Source organism: Capsicum annuum, chromosome 2, assembly GCF_002878395.1.
Source record: "Capsicum annuum cultivar UCD-10X-F1 chromosome 2, UCD10Xv1.1, whole genome shotgun sequence".
NCBI lineage: Eukaryota > Viridiplantae > Streptophyta > Magnoliopsida > Solanales > Solanaceae > Capsicum > Capsicum annuum.
In genome coordinates, this window is record NC_061112.1 from 131,625,559 (window position 1) to 131,647,750 (window position 22,192).

Here is a 22,192-nt window from a genome sequence, read left to right on the forward strand (position 1 = left end):
CTGAATCAGTTCACAGATTACCCAGCCAACGCAACATATGCAACAAATGTGTATTATGTTGCAACAAAATACCAAGCTGTTGCAACAGATTACACATCTGCTGCGTAGATTCTTCTTCATGGAGTAGATTGGAAGTGTAGGTTAGCAAAAGTAAAATTACCTTGTCCTCGTACCACACACACATATTTGTCCTATTCGAGAAGTCTTTGGCGGCAAATGAATGCATGGTGTATTCTTTTTGTACCTTCATCTTGATGAATTCTTTCAGTTCCTTCTTCTTCTCCTTGCCAAGTGCAAATATGTCCACCTTCTTTGGCGGCCCCTGAACTTCAACAACTATTGGAGCGGGGAGAGTTGCATTTCTTGCTGATTTCAGAACGGAGAGAATTTGTCTAATTTTTATTCTATTCCTTCTAGCCTCCATTGTAGGAGTGCATGGCTCCCTCACCTCGTTGGATGGTATGACACCCCTCCTGAATTTCAACTCCTCAGTAGCTTCAGCAATAGCCTCTAGCTTGTCGAGGAGTTTATCCTCTCTGTCCTTGCACACTTTGCATTTGCAATGAGAATATGAGGGTGAAGAGGGGTGAGAGGGACCACTGTAAAGGTGGGAGGGACCGGTGTAGGGGTGAGAGCAGGGGTGGGCGTTCGGTCGATTCGGTCTGATTGTTTAATATCGGTTCGGTTTATCGATTTTTGGATTGACAAAAATGACATCTATAATCAAACGGAAATAAATTTGGTTTGTTTTGGTTTTTACAAATTCGGTTTGGTTATTTCGGATTTTTATTTCGGTTTGAAATATTAAAGTAGTTAGCCTCTCTTTTTCATAACTAAGCATTTAAAATTGATGGATTTTTTTAGAAAAATTATTTTTTTTAAACCTGTTTTTCATCCCCAAATATAAATAATTATAAATAACTCAACATGGATGAAACGAAATGAAATAATCATAAGTTTAACATAATACATAACGTCATTAATCATTTCATATAATATAACCTTGCATAAATTGTCTACAAAATAATACAAAACTCATAAAAATAGTCCATGAAATAACATACTTTCTGCATAAATAGTCCATAAAACAGTCCAAAGTCACCAAAATAGTCCATAATATATTTGAGTCACTCAAACAATCCATAAACTGTCCGCGGCGTATGCGAATTTACTGTTAAATTTTAATTGTGAATGTGATTTACTAAATATTATATATAACATAATATTATGTTATATATATAATATAATATTATAATATATATATATATAATAAAATATATATTATTTATTTATTTATAAAATTTTGATTTTTCGGTTTAAACCAATTTTTTTTATTAAAAAAAACAAAAACTGAATCGAAAAACCGAAATTCTAAAATTACAAACCGAATCCGATCCGAAAAATCAAAAAATTGAAACCAAAATTAAATTTCGGTTTGATTTTTCGGTTTTTTCGGTTTAAACCAAAATATGCCCATCCCTAGGTGAGAGGAAGGATCCGTGCAAGGGGTGTTTTGAAACATATTTATTTTTTACTGAGCATCAACATGCTCATAATCACGATTGGCAGCAGAAGCAGAAGCAGGATGGCTTCCACCATCACAAACAACTCCACCAGCAACACCCCCAGAAGAAGCACCCGGATCTGTTGCAGTTTGAGTTATGTCGTGAAGAGCTTCAACATTAGACTGACCTTGCTTAACTGCTCTTCTTATGGATGTTGCTCCATCCAATTCCTTCTTTAACTCCACCGTTGGGTCTTCTTTTGTATCAAGAAGACCCAGAGTAAGAAAAGAAGTCATCCCCAGCTCATCAATGGTAGGCACGATCCAAGGATGCACAACCTATAAGAAAATGATAGGAGAAATTTAAATCATATAATAATAATTTGCAGTTAGTTGGGTTACATAGGGCTCGGATTATGTTAACACAACCAACTTATGCAACAGATGATCTAGCTACCGCAACAGCTGATCTGTATGTTGAAGTAGATTGATAATATATTGTATCAGAATACCCATCTATTGCACAATTTATAGTAGATGGGTAATCTGTTGAGTAGGGTTCAGAGAACAGAGCAACATATGGTTAATCTGTTGTGAAATATGGATCATCTGTTATAACAGATTACCCATTACACTAGTTACAGTTGACGGGTAATCTCTAGCAATTGATGGAATATCTGTTTCAATATCTTTCTTTGAGGCAAATTATTTTAGTTGAAAGAAGACATACTGCATCATCCAAATGGTTAAAAAGATCAGCCTCGTTAATATTTTTTTTGCTGATCTCAACTGCAGCCAACCACCTAAGGATCCTTGGATGAGAAACCTTATCCGGGTAATCCGTGAAATGGTTTCAGAGGGGAGGAATGACTTCATATGCCCAAGCTTAAAAATTGTAATCAGGAAGCAAGCAAAAAAAAAGTCACAAGTATATTCAATATAAATTAATGAATGAGTAAAAATAATGATCAATTTTACCATGAAAGCCCAAGAAAAGCCGTATAATGTGGTTGTTTTTGGCTTTATCTCTTTCAGTAAATATTTTACAATCAAGTAGTAGCTGTCGTAGCCTCAGGGATAATTGTTGAATCTCCAAAATCATCAGCAAGCGCCAACAAATCACGTTCTATGACTTTCTTGACGTCTCTTGCCAATTAAACGGAATGGACAATCCAAACTAAGCAAAATTTCTCCCTGTAGTGCTTTGGTATGTCTTTATTCTTGAGATCCGCTATCAAATTCTTCACTTTGTAGCTAGGTTCAACAATTCCCAACAACCCATATTTTTTTACCTTGCATTTGTTGGACCCTTTGTGGGGTGTTTTCTTGATGACAAGTTCTTCTGGACGATCACATCTCAAGCCCGTCACAATGGCAAACTCTTTCAATCCAAAACAAATCGACATGCTACAGTAGTTGATCCAGACTTCATCCATCTTATTTCTACCCTTCTTTGGACCTCCATCATCCCCCGCATACATAATTCTATGCTTGAGAAGGCCATATACAATGATCATTGGAAAACGGAGAGGGCGGGGCCCAGACAGCTCAAGAAAATGTGCAAAGCTACTCTTCTTAAAAAATCCATCTATGTTTTCCTTCTTCATAATACTCCTAAGTTCGTCAAAAGGTTTGCCCAACTGACATTTAAGTACAAGATCACCAAATACTGTATTAGGGTTATTCATCGGCATCGCAACTCGAAACTTGTCAATACTAATGATTTTGATAGAATCATGCTGAAATTTCGATATTATTTCATGCCCCATTGGTGAGGAGGAGTTATAATTTTTCTCGGCTTCATTTTTCCCTAACTGAGATTGTTCTGGAAGTTCCTCCGAAATCTATCTATACTCTAGCCTTTTTTGTTTGGTGATCGGAAGTTGATCCACTTTCTTCACTTTCTGTTTTTTTTTTTCTTTTGGGAGACATCTTTTGACTACAAACAAAAGAAAAACAAAAAATACATTGCATTTGATGTCTGCATAATTTTTTTTAAAAAGGTTAGACAAATTTTAATAAATTATTCTTACCACATAACCAAAAAAAAAAAAACTCCAACGGACAACCCATCAATTGGAACAGATGGGGAACCCGAATTTGTTTGAAGACCTATTTAATATATCCCCACAATGTTTCACCTGTTGCAACAGGTGGAGAAATTTTAATAAATTATCCTCTGCCACATTACAAGAAAATACTCCAACGAATAACCCATCTGTTGGAACAGATGGAGAATCTGTTTGAAGACCTATTTAATATATCTCAATAGATCTTCCACTCATTGCAACAGATGGACCACCACCACCACAATTAATGCCACGACCAATGCCACCATGACCACCACCAATGCCACCAACACCAACACCAAGACCACCGACACCACCGCCAAAAAACATAAATACCAACACCACCAACAACAGCCACCAACAACACCACAAACAAAATCTAACAATACCACAACAGTCAATAAAACACTAACAGAAAAACTAGGGTTTTCTCGGATGCTTCCTACTTTTTTAGCATCAAAACTCAAAATTGTTAACCCATTCTCGAAGATAATACAACTAAAAGTCTTCTTTTTTATCATTAACTAAAAAGCCTTATTCTTTAGAATAAAGAACAAATGTAGAACTCTTCTCGAACTCTATTACATGCGAAGATATAAAAAACAACGGATACAAGCGGGAATGAAGTCCAAAAAAACAACTATATGTAGTCATAAATGAAAAGAAAATCAACCTGTTTTGAAGGGTTGAGCAATATGTTGAGTAGTTATTGTTTGTATTGTTTGTATTGTTGAGAGGGAGAGGACACCCCGAGAGAGAGAGAGAGAAAGAGAAGATTGAGAAATAAAGATTTGAAATGAAAATTTTTTCGTGCAAATGGATGATTTGTATGGGTTGATTTGTATTTTTGGAAAAGAATGACAAGTTTTAAAATTGCTAATTTGGTCTGAATTGATCTTAATTAATTTTAAAATTTTTAAAAGATATAGTTTTTAAAACATTGAGTTGATGAGAACTCATTTCTACTCAGAGTGATCGATCGACGACTTAGGTCGGGATGAACACAATACCAGCGCCATGCAATTGCAAAGACTCGATTGGATTTGTAGTTGACCCTGCGAGCATTCATTCATTCCTAGTTTCACCTAAATCAACTTAGGTACTATCATTATCCTAACATTGAGTTGATGAGAACTCATTTCAACTCAAAGTGATCGATCGATGACTCGGATCGGGATGAACACAATACCAATGCCATACAATTATAAAGACTCGATTGGAATTGTAGTTGACCCTGCGAGCTCATTCATTCATTCCTAGTTCCACCTAAATCAACTTAGGTACTATCACTATCTTAACATTGAGTTTATGAGAACTCATTTCAACTCAGAGTGATCGATCGATGACTCGGGTCAGGATGAATGTAATACCAACGCCATGGAATTGCAAAGACTAGATTGGATTTATAGTTGACCCTGCGAGCTCACTCATTTATCCCTAGTTCCACCTAAATCAACTTAGGTACTATCACTATCCTAACATTGAGTTGATGAGAACTTATTTCAACTCAGAGTGATCGATCGACGACTCAGGTAGAGATGAACGCAATACCAACGTCATGCAATTGGAAAGAGTCGATTGGATTTGTAGTTGACCCTGCGAGCTCACTCATTCATCCCTAGTTCCACCTAAATCAACTTAGGTACTATCACTATCCTAACATTGAGTTGATGAGAACTCATTTAAACTTAGAGTGATCGATCGATGACTCAGATCGGTATGAACATAATACCAACTCCATGCAATTGCAAAGACTCGATTGGATTTGTGGTTGACCCTGCGAGCTTATTCATTCATCTCTAGTTCCACCTAAATCAATTGCTATGAAATCTGTTGCAACAAACGACTAAGCTATTAAAAATTTTCAAACAGGTACATATATGTTGCAATAGATGACATATCTGATTTAATTATCAAATAGATATTTGCATCTGTTGTGATAGATGACTAAGCTGTTGGAAATTTTCAAAAAAATATTTATATCTGTTGTAACAGATGACATATCTGATTTTATTAATTATCAAATAAACATTTTCATCTGTTGTCACAGATGACTGAGCTTTGAAAATTTTTAAATAGATATTTATATCTGTTACGATAGATGACTGAGCTGTTCGGATTTCTAAACAGATATTTATATATGTTGCAACAGATGACATATCTGTTTGAAAATCTTTTTATCTCTTTTAATTTTAAAGTAAGAAGCTTCTGGTCTGAGTAGATAATATCAAGTAGTAGTACTTACTACTAAAGGTGGTAAAAAATGTTTCTTGGATATCTCAAAAATGAGTTCATTGAGCAGTCTTGTCTTTTCAATGTCAGTAGTCTTAGTCTTCCTTGTGCCCCTCAAATTATTAATGAAATTAATAAATATTAATTAATGAATATTGAAAACCACCACGTCTATGTACACAATACATCTATAGAAATTATCTCATCTCTTCCTTCAGTTGCAGTTTATTTTATTCAACTCTCATTTTTTCTCTCACATCTTTAGGGTTACAGTTTTTTTTCTCTCTTTTCTCTTCTCTTCTCATAAAGATTTTTTCGGATCTAAACCCATTCATATCTTTCCTCGACTTAAATTTCTATTTTGATCCCCTTTTTTGATATTAAGGTATGGTTCATTATTGCTCTTTCATTCTCGTCTTCTTCTTTGCATGTTATTTACATCTGTTTTTTATTTAATTACTATTTACCCATAGCATATTTATTAAATTTTTTTAAGGAACTTGTAAGTGTTGAATAAATAATCCGTGAATTTTTATTACAATATGAGAAAAAAGTCATCTGTTGGGAGAATTTTAAAAGCCTTGTTGGCAGTATCATTTTTTTTGTATGTATTTTGTTTGTTTCATTATTGTTGATGCAGTTATTGATGTTGTTGGTGGGGTTGGCATTGTTGAAACTTGTGGTGTTGTTGATGGTTCATGCACAAAGGATGTTGCTTCTTTGTTGTTGATGATGTTGTTGGAACGAATGTTGTTTTTTTTTTGTTGATGTTTATGTTGTTGTTGATGTTGCAACAGATAGAGATACTGTTGAAATAAATAAGACCACTAGAAAGGCTGGTTTGATGTATTTCATCAGACTCCACATCTGTTGCAACAGACTCCACATCTGATGCAACAGATGGACAATGTTCTTTTTGTGACATTAATTTTTTTCCCTCTTCTTTGTAAATATAAGAAACTGACAGTTGATCAACTTTTAATGGACTATCTCAAGAGGTTGCCATAAAGATGGGATTGGAGGAATAAGCTGCTTGTAGATGGAACCACTTCATATGTGGGAGGTATGTATTACTGATAATTTTATCGGGGAAACACACATAGAGTGCACTGATTTTGTAAAAGATGTCTTTACTGATTAGTCATAGATCATTTAAATAAGATGTCTGCAATTTTACAGTTAAGTTTGGTAGGTCCGAACTAATAAGGCTGAGGGACCATGAATATGGTTCTGATAGCCTGTTAAGATTTAATGTCAGTTGTTGCTCATGTTTATTTGTCAAGCATTGTGAAGGGACCTAATTTTTATGTCACCGTAAAGAGATTTAATAGCAATTGGACTAACTTTTAAGGTGCATTGGACCCTTAGAAGACCTTCGAAGCTTAGCACTGCATCTAATAAGAATGAAAAATTAATATATTTATTGCCCTGGCCAAAATTCATATGGCTGGGTTGCTCGCTCGGGGTGATGATTTTATGCCAGAATGTGCGGTAGGAGAATACTTTCGAGGGAAAATGGGCGGTTGATGGAAGACTATATCATCTGAGAGCTAATTGAAGAAGATACATAGGGTAGAAAGTAACTTCTAACGAATCTGGCCGGTGGAATTATCTTAACAGATGCGAGATCTGAATCAAGTACAAATATAAAAGTGTATCCGGTAATGTAATTTCATCTGTTGTGTCTCTGAAAGAAAAACAATGCAGATGGACACTTTGCTGGGGAGCTGCATGGTCAGGATTATCACCTAGGTAGAAAATAGGAAAAGACCAACAAACCAACCTCACGGGCATCGAGGGTAGAAATGATGTTCAGCAAGTCTAGAAAACTTATGCCAACAACAACTGCAGTGAAAATAAAAAAACTAAGAGAAGACGCCAATTTCTGAATTTTAAATTTCATCCCATCTTCTTATTTATGTTTTCGATCAGGTCCACTGTCGTTGACCTGATCGGAACCACAAACGAGATTGAAAGGCAAATAGAGTATCATTGCTTCCTTAGCAATATGGTTATAATTGATTGTGTTTTCTTTCCTTGACTCGCTTTCAATATTCCTTGGAGAAGATCAGATGCTTACTGTAGTATGTGAATCCCAATAATTTTCAAGCTTGTCTCCAGCTTGTTGATTCTGTATTCAAGCTGGTCGTTACTGTCTTCGAAGTTGGTAAGGAGTTCCTCATCTCTTGTGAGCTCGATCAAGAACACTACCTTCAAAGTTGTGGCATTCTAGAAGCCCTTCAGAACACTTTATTCAGAAGCCTTAAAGGATACATGGAGGGTCTCTGTGTTTGTTTTAGGTCAAAATGTGTTGATACACGTTGAAGATGTGGTCCCAAAAGTTGAACAACACACTTTTATCTAGCGTTGCTCCATGCATCTTGCTCAACCAATTTAATAAATTAGTAAGCATGGAGTTACATAGCATGTGATCTAAACCGGCTCTACCAAGCCTATCAAACGTTACGTAACTCTAAGCTCATTACTCTGTTAAAAAAATATGATCGAGTTAGTACACAAATCAAACGAGCTCAATCTCTCAGCCTTTCTGCTGATTGCTTTTCTCCAATATAGATGACAAGATATCTGCTATGCAAAAGTCTACACCATCGCCAGACATGTTCCCAAGCAATCATATCTGGCGATGGGGTAGACTTTTGCACAGCAGATATCTTGTCATTTATATTGGAGAAGAGTGATCAGCAGAAAGGCTGACAGATTGGGCTTTTTTTCTATGTGCACTAACTCGGGCATATTGTTTTGATAGGGTAATAAGCTTGGAGTTTTGTAACATTTGATAGGCTTGGTAGAGTCGGTTTAAATCACATGCTACGTAACTCCATGCTTACTAATTTATCAAATTGGTTGAGCAAGATGGATGGAGCAACGCTCGATAAAAATGTGTTGTTCAACTGTTGGGACTACATCTTCAACGTGCATCAACACATTTTGACCTAAAACAAACACAGCGACCCTCCATGTATCCTGTAAAGCTTCTGAAGAGAAAGTGTTCTGAAGGGCTTTTAGAATGCCACAACTTTGAAGGTAGTGTTCCTGATCGAGCTCACAAGAGACGAGAAACTCTTTACCAACTTCGAAGACGGTAACAACCAGCTTGAATACAGAATCAAAAAGCTGGCGGCAAGCTTGAAAATTATCGAGATTCATAGACTACAGCAAGCATCTGATCTTCTCCAAGGAATATTGAAAGCATGTCAAGGAAAGAAAACACAATCAATTATAATCATATTGCTAAGGAAGCAATGATACTCTATTTGCCTTTCAATCTCGTTTGTGGTTCCGATCAGGTCAACGACAGTAGACCTGATCGAAAACACAAACAAAAAGATGGGATGAAATTTAAAATTCAAAAATTGCCGCCTTCTCTTAGTTTTCTTATTTTCACTGCAGTTGTTGTTGGCGTAAGTTTTCTAGACTTGCTGAACATCATTTCTACCTTCGATGCCCGTGAGGCTGCTTTGTTGGTCTTTTCCTATTTTCTACCTAGGTGATAATCTCGACCATGCAGCTCCCTAACAAAGTGTCCATCTGCATTGTTTTTCTTTCAGAGACACAACAGACAAAATTATATTACCGGATATACTTTCATATTTGCACTTGATTCAGATTTTGCATCTGTTAAGATAATTTCATCGGCCAGATTCGTTAGAAGTTACTTTCTACCTTGTGTCTCTTCTTCAATTAGCTCTCGGATGATATAGTATTCCATCAACAACCAATTTTCCCAGCACCTTCTGGCATATAATCATCAACCCGAGCGAGCAACTCAACCATATAAATTTTGGCTAGGGCAATAACTATATTGGTTTTCCATTTTTGTTTGATATAGTGCGAGGCTTCGAGGGCCCTCTAAGGGTCCAATGCACACTTAAAGTTAAGTCCAATCGCTATTGGTTCTCTGCAGTGACGACAAATATTGATCCTTTCTCAAAACTTGGCACGCATAAACACGAGCACCAACCGTCAGTAATTCGTAACAGGGTATCTGCACCATTCTTTATGAGGTTCTCAGCCTTATCAATTTCGAATCAATCAAACTTAGCGGTGTAATGAAGGATATTTTTTGAATGATCAATGCCTAATCGGTTAAAAACTGCATTCACAAAAATATTGTACTTTGTGTGTGTTGTCCCAGTAACCTTATCAGTAATACATACTTAACTCCCACACGTATGATAGTGGATCCATCTGCACACACCTTATTCTTCCTAGCCCATCTATGGCAAATTGAATGAATAGATGACTAGCTTGTTGCAACAGATGACACATCTATTTACATTGTCAATCAATTGGAGACATCTGTCACGACAGTGATCAACCTGTTGCAGAAATCAAACAGATATATACATCTGTTGCAAAAAGATTGCCAGTATGTTGTAAGTTATCTAATAGAAAGAATATATTTTGTAACAGATTACCCATATGTTAGATTTATTTTAAAGTAATTTTCTTTTCTTTTCGAGATACAATAATTTATAAATAGGTCCCTCCTTACAAATATGGATGATCCAGATTCGTACAAGAATATTCATATCGAGTCCTTGCGTGAACTTCAAAGGCGGTTTGATTGATGAACTCCAGAGAAATATTTGGCTGACTTCGGAGCAAGGCTGCCGAAGGAATGAAAGATGTTTGATTGACAATAATAATAATTAGGTAATGTTTTTTATTTTAGCGATTATTTTCCTCCTTTTGTATATCAAATCTACCCAAGGGATTCATTTCATTTTGTTGTCGACTTTGAATTTTTAATTCTTATTTAGTATTTAATAATAATCATTCTGTTTATTCCTTATTCTCAACATGTCGACGGTTGGTGGTAGGGATTGAGCAGCAATTTGTGTCAACAGTTAGAGGTTAATCTGCTACGACAGATTGATCATATGTTGCACCTGGCGGTTATTAATAAAAAAGGGCTATTGTTGTTATTGAGAGGGTGAAAAGAAAGACATGACTCGGAGTTCCGATTATTCAATATGAAAAATGTTTCGTAAATAAATAATAAGGAAATAAATAATAAACACAATTTATAACCACAATTTTAATAACTGATCGTGACTTTTCACCATTTTTATTTTTGAAATTGTTTTTTAAATTATTTATTATATAATAAAATGATTATTATTTATTAAGGAATTTGAAAAGGTATTTTTTTTATATAAAATAAAAAAGTAAGCAAATTTGGATTAATGATATGATGATATAGTTATTTTTTTTAAAAAAAAGGTAGATTATATGTTGAAACAATTAAATTATCTGATGCAATAGGTTCACTATGGTTGCAACAGATGATATATCTGTTGTCACAGATGATTTATCTTATGCAACCTATATCGAGTCACAACTCAATAAAAGTAGTTCTTGGGAAGAACTAATTAATAATAATAATCTGAAAAATCATGACTTATCACCATATTTCTTAATTTAATTAATTCATTACTTTTCACATTAATAAAAAATGTAATTAATAAATGGAGGTGAACAGTTAGATTATATGTTGCAACAGATATGTTATCTGATGCAACATATTTTATATTTGTTGCAACAGATAATAGATCTGTTGTCACAGATGTGTTATCTGATGCAACAGATATAGAATCTGTTGCCAGAACTCAATAAAAATGGTTCTTCGAAAGACTAATTAATAATAATAATTTGAAAAGTCATGACTTATATCACAATATTTATTTTCTTAATTTAATCAAAAATTTAATTAATGTATGGAGGTGAATAGTCGCGCCTTTTTGCCTCTCATGCAAATTCAATCCTCTATAACTAGGTCCGTCCTTACTCAATCGTTCATTCAAATACACACTCTATTTATTTATTGCATCTCATCTTTCATATTACACTCTAAACGATAAGATCATGGCTGACCCAGTGTGGGACGTTGCTTTTCTGCAAGACGCCGTAAATGAACTTTGAAATCAAGTTCGTGATCTCCAATGGAAATTGGGAGGAGTTAGATCAAGAATGCTCCAAGAGATACACAAACTGAGGAGGACCTTGCTACTTCCGGTTGAAGATTGGCCGGCTGGCAATGATGATGCTGATAATAATAATAATAATTAGACTATTATTTTTCTTTTAGTCTATTATATGTATTTTTATTTGTTTAATAAATAAATTATGTTTGAACTTTGACGTTTTAATCCATATTTAATTTTCATTCTGTCTATTATCTTCTCAACAAATATTTCGACGATTCAACGTAAAAAGGAATAATTTAGAATCCAGTAGCAATAGCAAGATTTATCTGTTGGGTTTGTGGCAGGGGTTGATTTGTGCTGTTTCAAACAGATTAATCATTCGTTGCAACAGATAATTAGTCTGGTGCAACAGATAAACATTCTGATGCAACAGATAATTAGTCTAGTGCAACATATAAATATCCTGATACAACAGATAATACGTCTGATGCAACAGATAATACGATGATGCAACAGATAAATAGTCTGATGCAACAGATTACTCATCTGATGCACCAGACGATTGATCTGTTTAAATTGTGGGTAATTGTGCTGGATTCATAATCGGGGTTCTATCCATTGTTGGAAAAACAAAAGTGTATCCAGATGACAAATACGAATAAAAATCATAATTTTACTTATCAAAGTAACCTATGAAGTAGTGCCAAAGTGGAAAGTGATGTAATAAATAAAATTTGACCTAAGAAATTGGTCAGATCGCAGCAGTAGCGTTGTACCAACAACAACAACAACAAATAGTCGACAAGAAGAAGATGAAGCAGAAGATGATGAATAAAGCAGCAGAAACAGAAAAAATTAACAACAAAAATCGCTAAGAGAGAGAAAACAGCAATGGATGAGAAGATAGAGAAAGACGCCTTTTTTCTCTCTGTTTTTTGTTATTTTAGGTATACATTGGGATCAAAGTATAAACTTTAAAAATTTGTGGGTTATTTTAAAACTTTCCCAACTTTCTTAATACATAATAAAGTAATTGTCACCTCCAACTAATAATTAAGACTTGTGTCACCTACACCTCATTTTAAAACTCTTTTATCACCTGTGACCCAAACCCCCTGGTAACATGCATGTGTCATATTTATTTGACGGGTATATCATATGGTGCATGTGTTATCATTCAATGTTAAGATAAGTTAAAAGCTATAGCGAAAAGATTATGAGTTACTCCCCTCGTTTCATGTTAGTTGACCTCTATTGACTTGGTACGTTCATTACAAAAATATTAATTAGGAATTTTATTTTATCAAACTAGCCTTATTAATTGTGCTTTGAAAATATAAATTTGAGTAAATACATTTTATTTAGTCATTTAATATTAAGGGTAATATTGAAAGAACATAATAAAATTCTTTTGATTTCATCAAAGGAATAACTAAGTTGAAACAAATATTTTTAGAAAGAGGATCAATTAAAACAAAACGAAGAGAGTAATTAATATGCAAATATACATAAAATAAATCGAGAAGAAAAGACTTACTTATACATAAACATATGATTTAGCTTGGACCAAATTATCATAAATTTGAACAAGTAGACCTACACATCATAGTGACAAATCCCATGTAATTCATTTTCATGTTCAACTTTATAATACTTTAAGTGCTTATTTACGCACAATCAAAATTAAAAAATATAAATATCAATTAACGTTAAATTAAATAATAAATTTTTGTTTGTCAAACGACAACACAAGAACTATGTTTAATCATCAAATTTTCGCTAGGAAAGAAAAAAATACACCATAATTACCAAATTAATAAATTTCGAATTTACAAATTGTAAATTTTGATTCTACTTTTTATAATAATGATATTTAATTAGCAAAATATTAGAGGGTCAGCGGTGCACCAATTTCCACCATTCGAACCCTACCTTTCAAGCAACAACAAAGAAACTAATATAACCCATGTACATTTGGCAGTAATAGTTGTACCTTCCAGGAGTGACAACTAACAACTACCAACTACCTGACCCGACTCCGATTTCATAGCCTTAATGGATATTCTCCGTTACTCCGCCTCCCGCTTCCCTGCAGCTCTTCCTCAGCATTCCTTCCGCACGCCACTTCGCCGGCGTTTCGTCGCCGTTAGGTCAGCCACAGCTCACTCCTCTCTGCATGATTTTTTCCCTCAAAATTCATATAGTCGACCTCAATTAGCTGATTGATACGCCGGAATTTGTGTTTGAATAGCTATGACTGTGCTTTTTCTATTTCCAGGTCGAGTTTGAGTCTTCCGTTCTCGGAGCAGAAAGCAAAATACTATAGAGAGGTGGAAGCTGCTGTTGATGTTGTCGAGCGAGCTTGTCGTATCTGCGTTGATGTGATTTCTCCACTCATTACGATTAATTACCTAATTCAATTCTATTTTATATGACAGTATTTGAGTAGACATAACAATATTTGCAAAGTTAACTTGAAGTAGATTAGTGATAGTGGAAGGATGTTAGATGCAAATTTAAGAATTTCATTTGACTTATTTATTGTACTAGTGATTGTCGAAGAGAATAATAAAGTAATGCAAAGTTAATTTCTCTCAAAGTTGTGGAAGTTGTATAGAAATGGACTTGTATCAAACGTTTTGGAATGTCCCAAATATAAATTGGGACTGGAAGTCTCATTTTTCTGTTGGCTGCATTTGGCAACTACTACTGTTGGAGCTAATCAACCAAAGCTACTTTTTCTGTCCCGTGGTATGATACCGTCTAGCCTCTAGCTAGGAAGTCTAGGATTCGTATCTTTCTACCGTTTTAGAGATAAAGTTCTTCGGGTTTAATTGAAAGATATGATGGATTTCAAGCTGAAGTTCTAGAAATTGGTTAGAATGTGGATTCAAAAAGTCTTTGCTGACTGCGTTCTGCTATTCAAAATGCAGGTTTTCCTGTCCTATAAGTAGTTTCATAGCCAATGCACATTAATGCTAAAGTAATGTAACTTGTTCTGAGATGCTTAAAATTCAAGACTTTGAAGCTAGTTGTCTGCACCTTATCTCAAACAAGGCAACAATAGTCAGTTAGTTCAGGTGAAACTTGCTTTACTTCTATGCTTCTGATACATGAAATGGTTGAATTGAAATATGAGCATTTCTCCAATAGTCATCTCTTTGTTTATTTTTCAGTAGTCCGTATGTCAAGTAGTGCAGCCATTTTATCCACTAAGAATGGTGGTTTCTTTATGATTTCTAGGTGAAGAAATCGTTGTTTTCAAGTGATGGTAGGATTCTTGAGAAAAATGACCAGACCCCAGTCACTATTGCAGACTTTGGAGTGCAGGCTTTAGTTAGCTTGGGTAAATTTTTCTTTTTTTTAATTTACTGAAAGAAGTTATTTCTCATTATTTCTTGATAAATTAACTAAAGCTGAGTGCAGTTTAGCTATCCAGTAAAAGTAGGGAGAAATAAAAGAAGGATAATTTGAATTGAACAGTTACGAGCCTGGCCAGTCAGTCTGATTTGTCTTACCGCAACGAAGTATCTTGATTAAGAATAATCTTCCTTATATCTGGATGTTTTTCACATTTTGTTCTTCATAGAGGAATAAAGTGCTAATCTGTATTTTCCCTGTAATAGAGCTCCGTTAGCTGTCATGAGATTCTTAATTTAACTTTAGGAAAATGTAAATGCTTTCTTTTCTCAGTCAAGCATATGCAGACGTGTATCTTTTGGTCATAAAACAATCTCAACTTAGAAAAACAATGAAATATAACTATTCAGGAAAGATCTTTTGGTCATTTAACGTTCACACTTAGCGTATGTTACTCGATCTCTTCAAAAATGTTGTTGGTTGCGTGTTGTATCTTCCAAAGCTAGTACTTTTCTGGAGGATCCAACACGGGTGCGGTAGCATATTTGGAGAGTCCAAATTAGTACTTAGCCAAGGTTATATAATCCTTGTTCATTTTTAAAAATATATTCCTTTGTTCTATAAATTGGCATTTTTCTTTATGCCAAATCAACTGTAGATAGTAGTACCGACTTATTATATTGATTAAATTGGAAAAAGAAGAGAACAACTATATAATAGTAGACTGTTATACTTAACCAGTGTATTACCTCAATACAACGTAGTTTTACTATTGACTGAAGAGGAAGTGGCCAGTGACAGCACCAGCTAGAAGTTTAAAGTTCTGATTCAACAAAACCAATCAAATTTTAGTGAATCTGGCTCTTAAGAATCGTAGATCATTTGACGGTGGAAGGATGGATTGTGGTTGTCAAACTTTGCACCATGCTTCTCGTCATGCCATACTCTTTCTTCTTAGATGATCATGCAGCAAATCTGGTCTAATACTCTTCCACCACTCAAAAAACAATCGGATAATCATGAAAGTAATAATGATTAAGTTATAACTTTTGCAGTATGGTGAAATCATGAATTTTGGTTTTGACAATGATGAAATTATGCATATTATTTTTGTGTTTTCCCTTTGGTTTCCTTAGTTTCTTTTCTTTTTTTCTTGGAAACAAAGTCAAATTGCCTGATTGAGTTTTCTGTTAGAGCTAAAGATGAATTGTTTCTTGACTGGATTACAACCTTATTCTGATAGAGATGAACAGACTTTTCCCCTCTATCCCATTGGTGGCTGAAGAGGACTCTGCATTCTTGCGTTCAAATAATCTGGTTGGCTCAGTGGTTGGTGTTGTAAAGGATAAAGCAACTTTAGGAGATGAAGTAACAGAAGATAATATTTTGAAAGCAATTGACAGAGGGGGAAAGGATGCTTGTGTATTCGAGCCTAAGCCAGCTACTTACTGGGTGAGTTGATTATGCTTCCAAAGATATTCGCTAAGTTCATGTGGTTAAGATTAAAGTCTTCTAGAGGCTTCAATCTAAAGGGAAGTTCCTGAAGGGAACTAGAATTCCTTAATTTATTTGGTCTGCTCTTTCCCTTTTTGTATCAGAAACACATTTGTCTAGTTGATCATTTGCGCAATTTTGTGTTGAATACTAAAATTTCCTCGATATGGACAATTTCAAAATTAGATTCTCTTTCTAGACTTCTGGTTAATTTAGAACTGTGTCATTAATATCTCCTGAGAAACGTCTGAAGAAGTTCTCAAATGGGTCGTGTTTGTTGGGAGGGGGTTGGATGGATGACACAGTATATGGAAACAGTTTCCTTGCCGTTGGATAACCTTCTTTTAGTTGAAATTATGTCTTCCTTTGTACATGAACTTTTTACCAGATTAATGCTAATAATTTTGAGGCCCTAACCACTTATATCAATATGACGTCTGGAAATAGAATACTTTCTTGTCTGTCTTTACTCTCAGTGATTTTTTATGTGGTTGAAAGAAATTGACTTTTATTGTCCATGCCCTCAACAGCTGACAAAAGATCATGTTTGCAGTTTATATTTGCACAGTGATTTGGACTGCACTCATAAATTTCCAACCTCGTACAGATACTGGATCCTATTGATGGTACACGAGGGTTTGTTAAAGGCAGTGAGGCTCTCTATGTGGTATGCTTCTTAATTCCTTTTCCTTTTGTATGATGTAATTATTCTTTTATATTTTTTTTGTTTCTTCTTTAATTTTCCAAATAATTAAAGGAAAAAGCAAGACTGAGAGTAACTGGAAAAGAAAAACGTTTTAACATTTTGAGGTTGTTTTCCAGAGAACTGGCCAAGGTAGATGGTCATAGTTTTGAGGAGTTACATCCGACTCGCTCTCTTCCTCTGCCCGTTGAGCCAGTTAGTTCCCATTGGGAACTGAGAATGTGGGGGAACAATGGCGGCGTCATATAGGGCCAAGAGTGATTAATTGAATCGCTTTGTCAGAGAATTACGTTGTGCATATGGGTGTTGTTTATATTGAAGGAAAAACCTTAGTTTTGGAATTGTACTAGAGATTGTGATGCTGTTAACTGAAAGACTCAATGATGCCAAAGTTAAACTTGTCTTTCCTAAACCTCTTTGGTTTTTTCTATTTTGCCTCAATAGTGCTGAGTGTTTCTCTTATCATAAAAGTAAAACATTTCTGCAAATAAGTGTGCCCTGATAACCAAAATGATGACATCATATAAATTATTACAATAGGTTAAGCTATTAGTACTTGGTTCTATAGGATTTTTTGCTGCCTGGATTATTGTTGTGTCTTCGCCCCTTTCCCATGCTTATTTGGCCAAGAACGTTGTATCTTTTCAGGTTGGTTTGGCACTTGTAGTTGAAGGACAGATTGTCTTAGGAGTCATGGGCTGCCCTAATTGGCATGAAGACTGCTCCGACAATTCTATCATTGGAGTCCAAGAAAATAGTAGTTCCAGATCAGGGATCATCATGGTTTCGCACGTGGGTTGTGGAACATGGACAAAGAGGTTGTCAGACATACTAACTGTTGAGTCACGTCATACTTGGACCAGATGCTCTGTTGACAGCTGCCAAATGGTACAGGAGGCACGCTTTACTATTCCTGAAAGTCAAAGATGGAAAGCTTTACCTCTGTCGGGTTTATTTGATGCAAAAACAGATCCTCAGAACATAGGAGAAGGGAGCATAATTCTTCTGTCTGCATGTTGTGGGAGGTGATTCATTCTTCTCAAAGTCAAATTTTCATATTCGTAACATGTGTCGATAGGTAGGAGCCGCTAGTCAGGAGAGACTGGGTGTGGTGGGTGGCTTTGGTCTGTACCCTATTCCAAATTTCGTTTTTCTTATTTCGTATAGCTTATGGCTCTTAGTTCCCCTATCCTGTATTACTTTGAGTTCTATTTTACTATTTCTGATTCTTTACTTCTGTTAAGCCACCCATCCTGCTTCACGTTTCATTACGACTCTCTTTTTTTTTTTTTTTTTTTTTATATATCTTGAGCCAGGGGTCTATCGGAAACAACCTCTCTACTTCTTCGGGGGTAGCGGTATGGACTGCGTACATTTTACCCTCCCCAGACCCCACTGTGTGGGAATACACTGGGCTTGTTATTGTTGTTGTTAAGATGTGTGAACTTAGATAAAGAAAGAATGCTTAGACTTGTGATGTGAAATCTTTCTTGCCTGCTGCAGGCATTAGCGGATGTTTTTACCCCTACAGGGCTCCAATTTACAACAACAACATACCCTGTGTATTCCCACAAAATGATGTCTAGGAAGGGTAAAGCGTACACAGTCCATACCACTACCTCAGTCAAGAGCGTCTTTAATTAGAATTTATCAATCAAGAGCATCTTTAATTAGAATTTATCAATCAAGAGCATCTTTAATTAGAATTTATCAATCAAGAGCATTTTTAATTAGAATCATTGCCTCAAGTGAACTTATAATCCACGGCACAAGGATTTTTTTTTCACAATAGAAATTAAAGGTCTTCCTTAGAAGGCACATAATGAGTCAACTACTGCAGCCCTTTTCTTGTACTTTTCAGCATCTGCTGGATGCAGTATTAATGAAATCTCAGTTTATCTGATAAATAAAAAGTCAATTCCGGAAAATATGCTTTAACTTACGTTAGGCCTCTCGTTCAAGATGATATTTGTGTTTTTATGTAGAATTTAAGTTTGGTTTATGAGAGAGAGGAAATGTTTAACAATACTGCACTATCATGTATCTTAGACATCAAAATACACTTAGGACTATCTTATTTAGTTGGGTGTTGTACAAACTACAAGGTATTGATTAAGCCTTTCCCAGGCCACCAAGATAGAAAGAAAAACATGTGGGTGAAGTCTTGCCTTCAAGCTCATAGCCAATCTTTCCCTACGGTCTTTTTAGTTCAATGATTCAAGATCTTTTCATTTGTTCCAGCAAGTATTAGCTTGCTTTATCTTTTAAATTGCTCCAGTTGTTCCAGGAATGTGAGCTTGGTATCTCTTCTAAGTTGTTGCAAGTGTTCTAGGAAGGCCTTTAATATGATGTCCAGCAACTTTTTCTTACAGTAGGTCTAGGCTGGTAAGAAATTTTGGTGCCTGTTTTTCTTGTGCTGAACAGTTCTCATTGATAAATATTCAGTTAATTGCAGATCATAGTCTTGTAGTTACTGAGGCAGTATATTCATTGCGTCTTGATGATGTGCCATTGAGCAACATAAAGTTTTCTGCAGACCATTTCCTTTTTTTTATTGTACAAATTGCTATACGCCATTATGCATTATTGGAATGTCAATCTGTACCTTAAAAATAAAGCTGCTTGTTGGTTGCATAAGCTCTTCTTTTGTCTTCATTAACCCCTTCTTATTTGACTCAAACAAATATAGCATGTGCTGTAGTTAGATCAGAAACGTACAATCTACGATTTTTCCTAGTTTGAACATATGCTAATCCGCACTATTCTCCCATATATGTTCATAATCTACTAGAATATTTGTCATTTTTCCCGTAGATGTTTAGAATTTGACTAGTCATTTTTGGTGTGAAAGTTGGAATTTGGACTGGCACTCGGTAACAATTATCAGCTTATAAGGAGGAGAGGCTCATTATTCACATCCAGTAGAGATTGGATGCTCTAAATAATATAATATTAATAGAAAACAGAGTGCCGTCAGAACCATTCTTCAAGTGATTATAAAATTCATTTCCCTTTTAGACTGAACAGCTGAGTTGTAATTACTTTTGCATCGTCTTCTTTCTTCCTCTTTTGAGGGCTGAAAATCAAAGTACTACTTCAATTTTCATGATGGTTTTTGCGCATCCTTTTTAATTAACCTTTGTCTCTAAATTTACAGTTTGTGCAAATATCTGATGGTGGCTTCTGGTAGAGCATCGGTTTACATTCAGGGGAAGAAGGCGACATCTATTATCAAGGTGAAATTATATTCTCATGAAACTGTAAAGTTAGTATAGTATGATGCTCATATCTGTCGAATGTAGGTCTGGGACCATGCTGTCGGAATCATATGTGTCCATGAAGCTGGAGGGAAGGTATGCATTTCTCTGTTGGCATTCAGCATTCTTTTTCACATACCTTCTTTATCCGTACTTGCGCCAACAGTTGCCAGTTCTAGAGAAGTCGACTTAGCTGATATATCATTTAATTGAAAAAATAGTCGTCAACTATATTGCATGTAATCAACACCCTTTTTATTTTCTTTTCTTAATAAAAAAATTAAGTCATGTAAAGAACACCCTCTGGTATTGCAGATTTGAAGATATAGCTTTTCCTTTTCATTTTCAGTCTGGATATTATATTTCGAAGGCTTATCATCTCACTGTTTATAGGAAAAAATTTTAAAAAATAAGAACTGGTCAGGTTCGGGAGGTTGGCTCTCTTGCACGACCGATTTGTGCTTTGTTAGGCTTGCCTGATAAAATTATATAATTTGAAGAATTAAGTGAGGGCCCTAAATAGCGATTCATGGAACTTAGAATTATGAAGAATCACAAAATGACAAGAGAGGCTCGTTATACAGTTTTAGTTCTAGTTACTTTAATTCTTAAACTTTCTCGTATGCTTAAGAAACAGAGATAATCAACCATATTTGATTTGAAAGATCTGGGAGCAATGTGTTATTCTACATTACGTCACCTACTGTTTTCCACTTATCCGTGTACTGGCAAGTTCACAATTCACATCCAGGCATTCCTGACGGCTGACACTAAGCAAATGGGTGAAACAAAAGACTTTTTTACCCTACTCGATGCAGTATTCACTGGCCTCAATTTTCTTTCTTTTTGTGTTCTGCATATGGCATTGTCCTTGGACCCAAAGCAGAGGGCAAATTTTTAAGAAGCTTTGACCTTTTTCTTTGATTCTACTCCTGGTTATGATATACTTTTGACTTTACCCTATGTCCAACTTATGTGTGATAGTATTGGACTGTGGATGATTCATGCATAAAAGATAAGCAAGACTAGATTGCTCACGTTCCTGGTTATTCTCGTCTGCGTTACTTGTCAGGTGACTGACTGGGAAGGAAGTTCACTTGATTTTGCAGCTGATCAAACTGAAAGGAGACTCATATTTCCTTCAGGCGGCGTTCTTGCCAGTAATGGAAGCTTACATAGCAAGATTATCGGAATGATCTCTTCAAATTCATCAGTTCTTTGACAGGATACTGAGATACTAATGAAGATTTCTACTACTTCATCAATTGTTAATGGCACTTGCATTCTTTTGACGAATCACAGCATACATATCATTTTTTCTCCATTTTCTGTACTCCACCTGGCGGTCATCAGCATCTCTCTGCTGTTTCTCATCAACACTTGTATCTTTCTTCTTTTGGTCTCTACTGGCAGATAATATACTTCATTAGTGAAATGCTGTGGAGAATGATTTCATGTTTACTGCTTTCAGAATGTATAGTCTTATAGATCTGTATATTTTTTTTCCCTTCACAAGGTATTATAATGAAGTGAAGATCTTTCTCTTTTCATCTGCACTGCAGTCAAAATCTGTAATCATACAAATACATTCTTCTCCTTCATAGGGTACCATGATGAAGTCA

The 22,192-nt window shown here is 35.2% G+C and overlaps 1 protein-coding gene across 1 annotated transcript; it reads left to right on the plus strand.

Moving 5' to 3' along the window:
- The first annotated feature begins 13,626 nt into the window (after window positions 1-13,626).
- LOC107859484 (putative PAP-specific phosphatase, mitochondrial) lies at window positions 13,627-22,120 on the plus strand. Its single transcript, XM_016704523.2, has 9 exons — window positions 13,627-13,906; window positions 14,035-14,137; window positions 15,000-15,102; window positions 16,360-16,568; window positions 17,218-17,277; window positions 17,962-18,338; window positions 20,471-20,549; window positions 20,616-20,666; window positions 21,643-22,120. The coding sequence occupies exons 1-9, from the start codon at window positions 13,812-13,814 to the stop codon at window positions 21,790-21,792; spliced, it is 1,227 nt and encodes a 408-aa protein (XP_016560009.1). The 5' UTR covers window positions 13,627-13,811; the 3' UTR covers window positions 21,793-22,120.
- The last annotated feature ends 72 nt before the right edge of the window (window positions 22,121-22,192 follow it).

Bases quoted from the DNA above. Each gene is read 5' to 3' on its own strand.
- LOC107859484 (XM_016704523.2), top strand. From the start codon at position 13,812: ATGGATATTCTCCGTTACTCCGCCTCCCGCTTCCCTGCAGCTCTTCCT. The intron at 14,138-14,999 runs GTGATTTCTCCA...TATGATTTCTAG, and splicing joins CTTGTCGTATCTGCGTTGAT to GTGAAGAAATCGTTGTTTTC. The intron at 16,569-17,217 runs GTGAGTTGATTA...AACCTCGTACAG, and splicing joins CTAAGCCAGCTACTTACTGG to ATACTGGATCCTATTGATGG.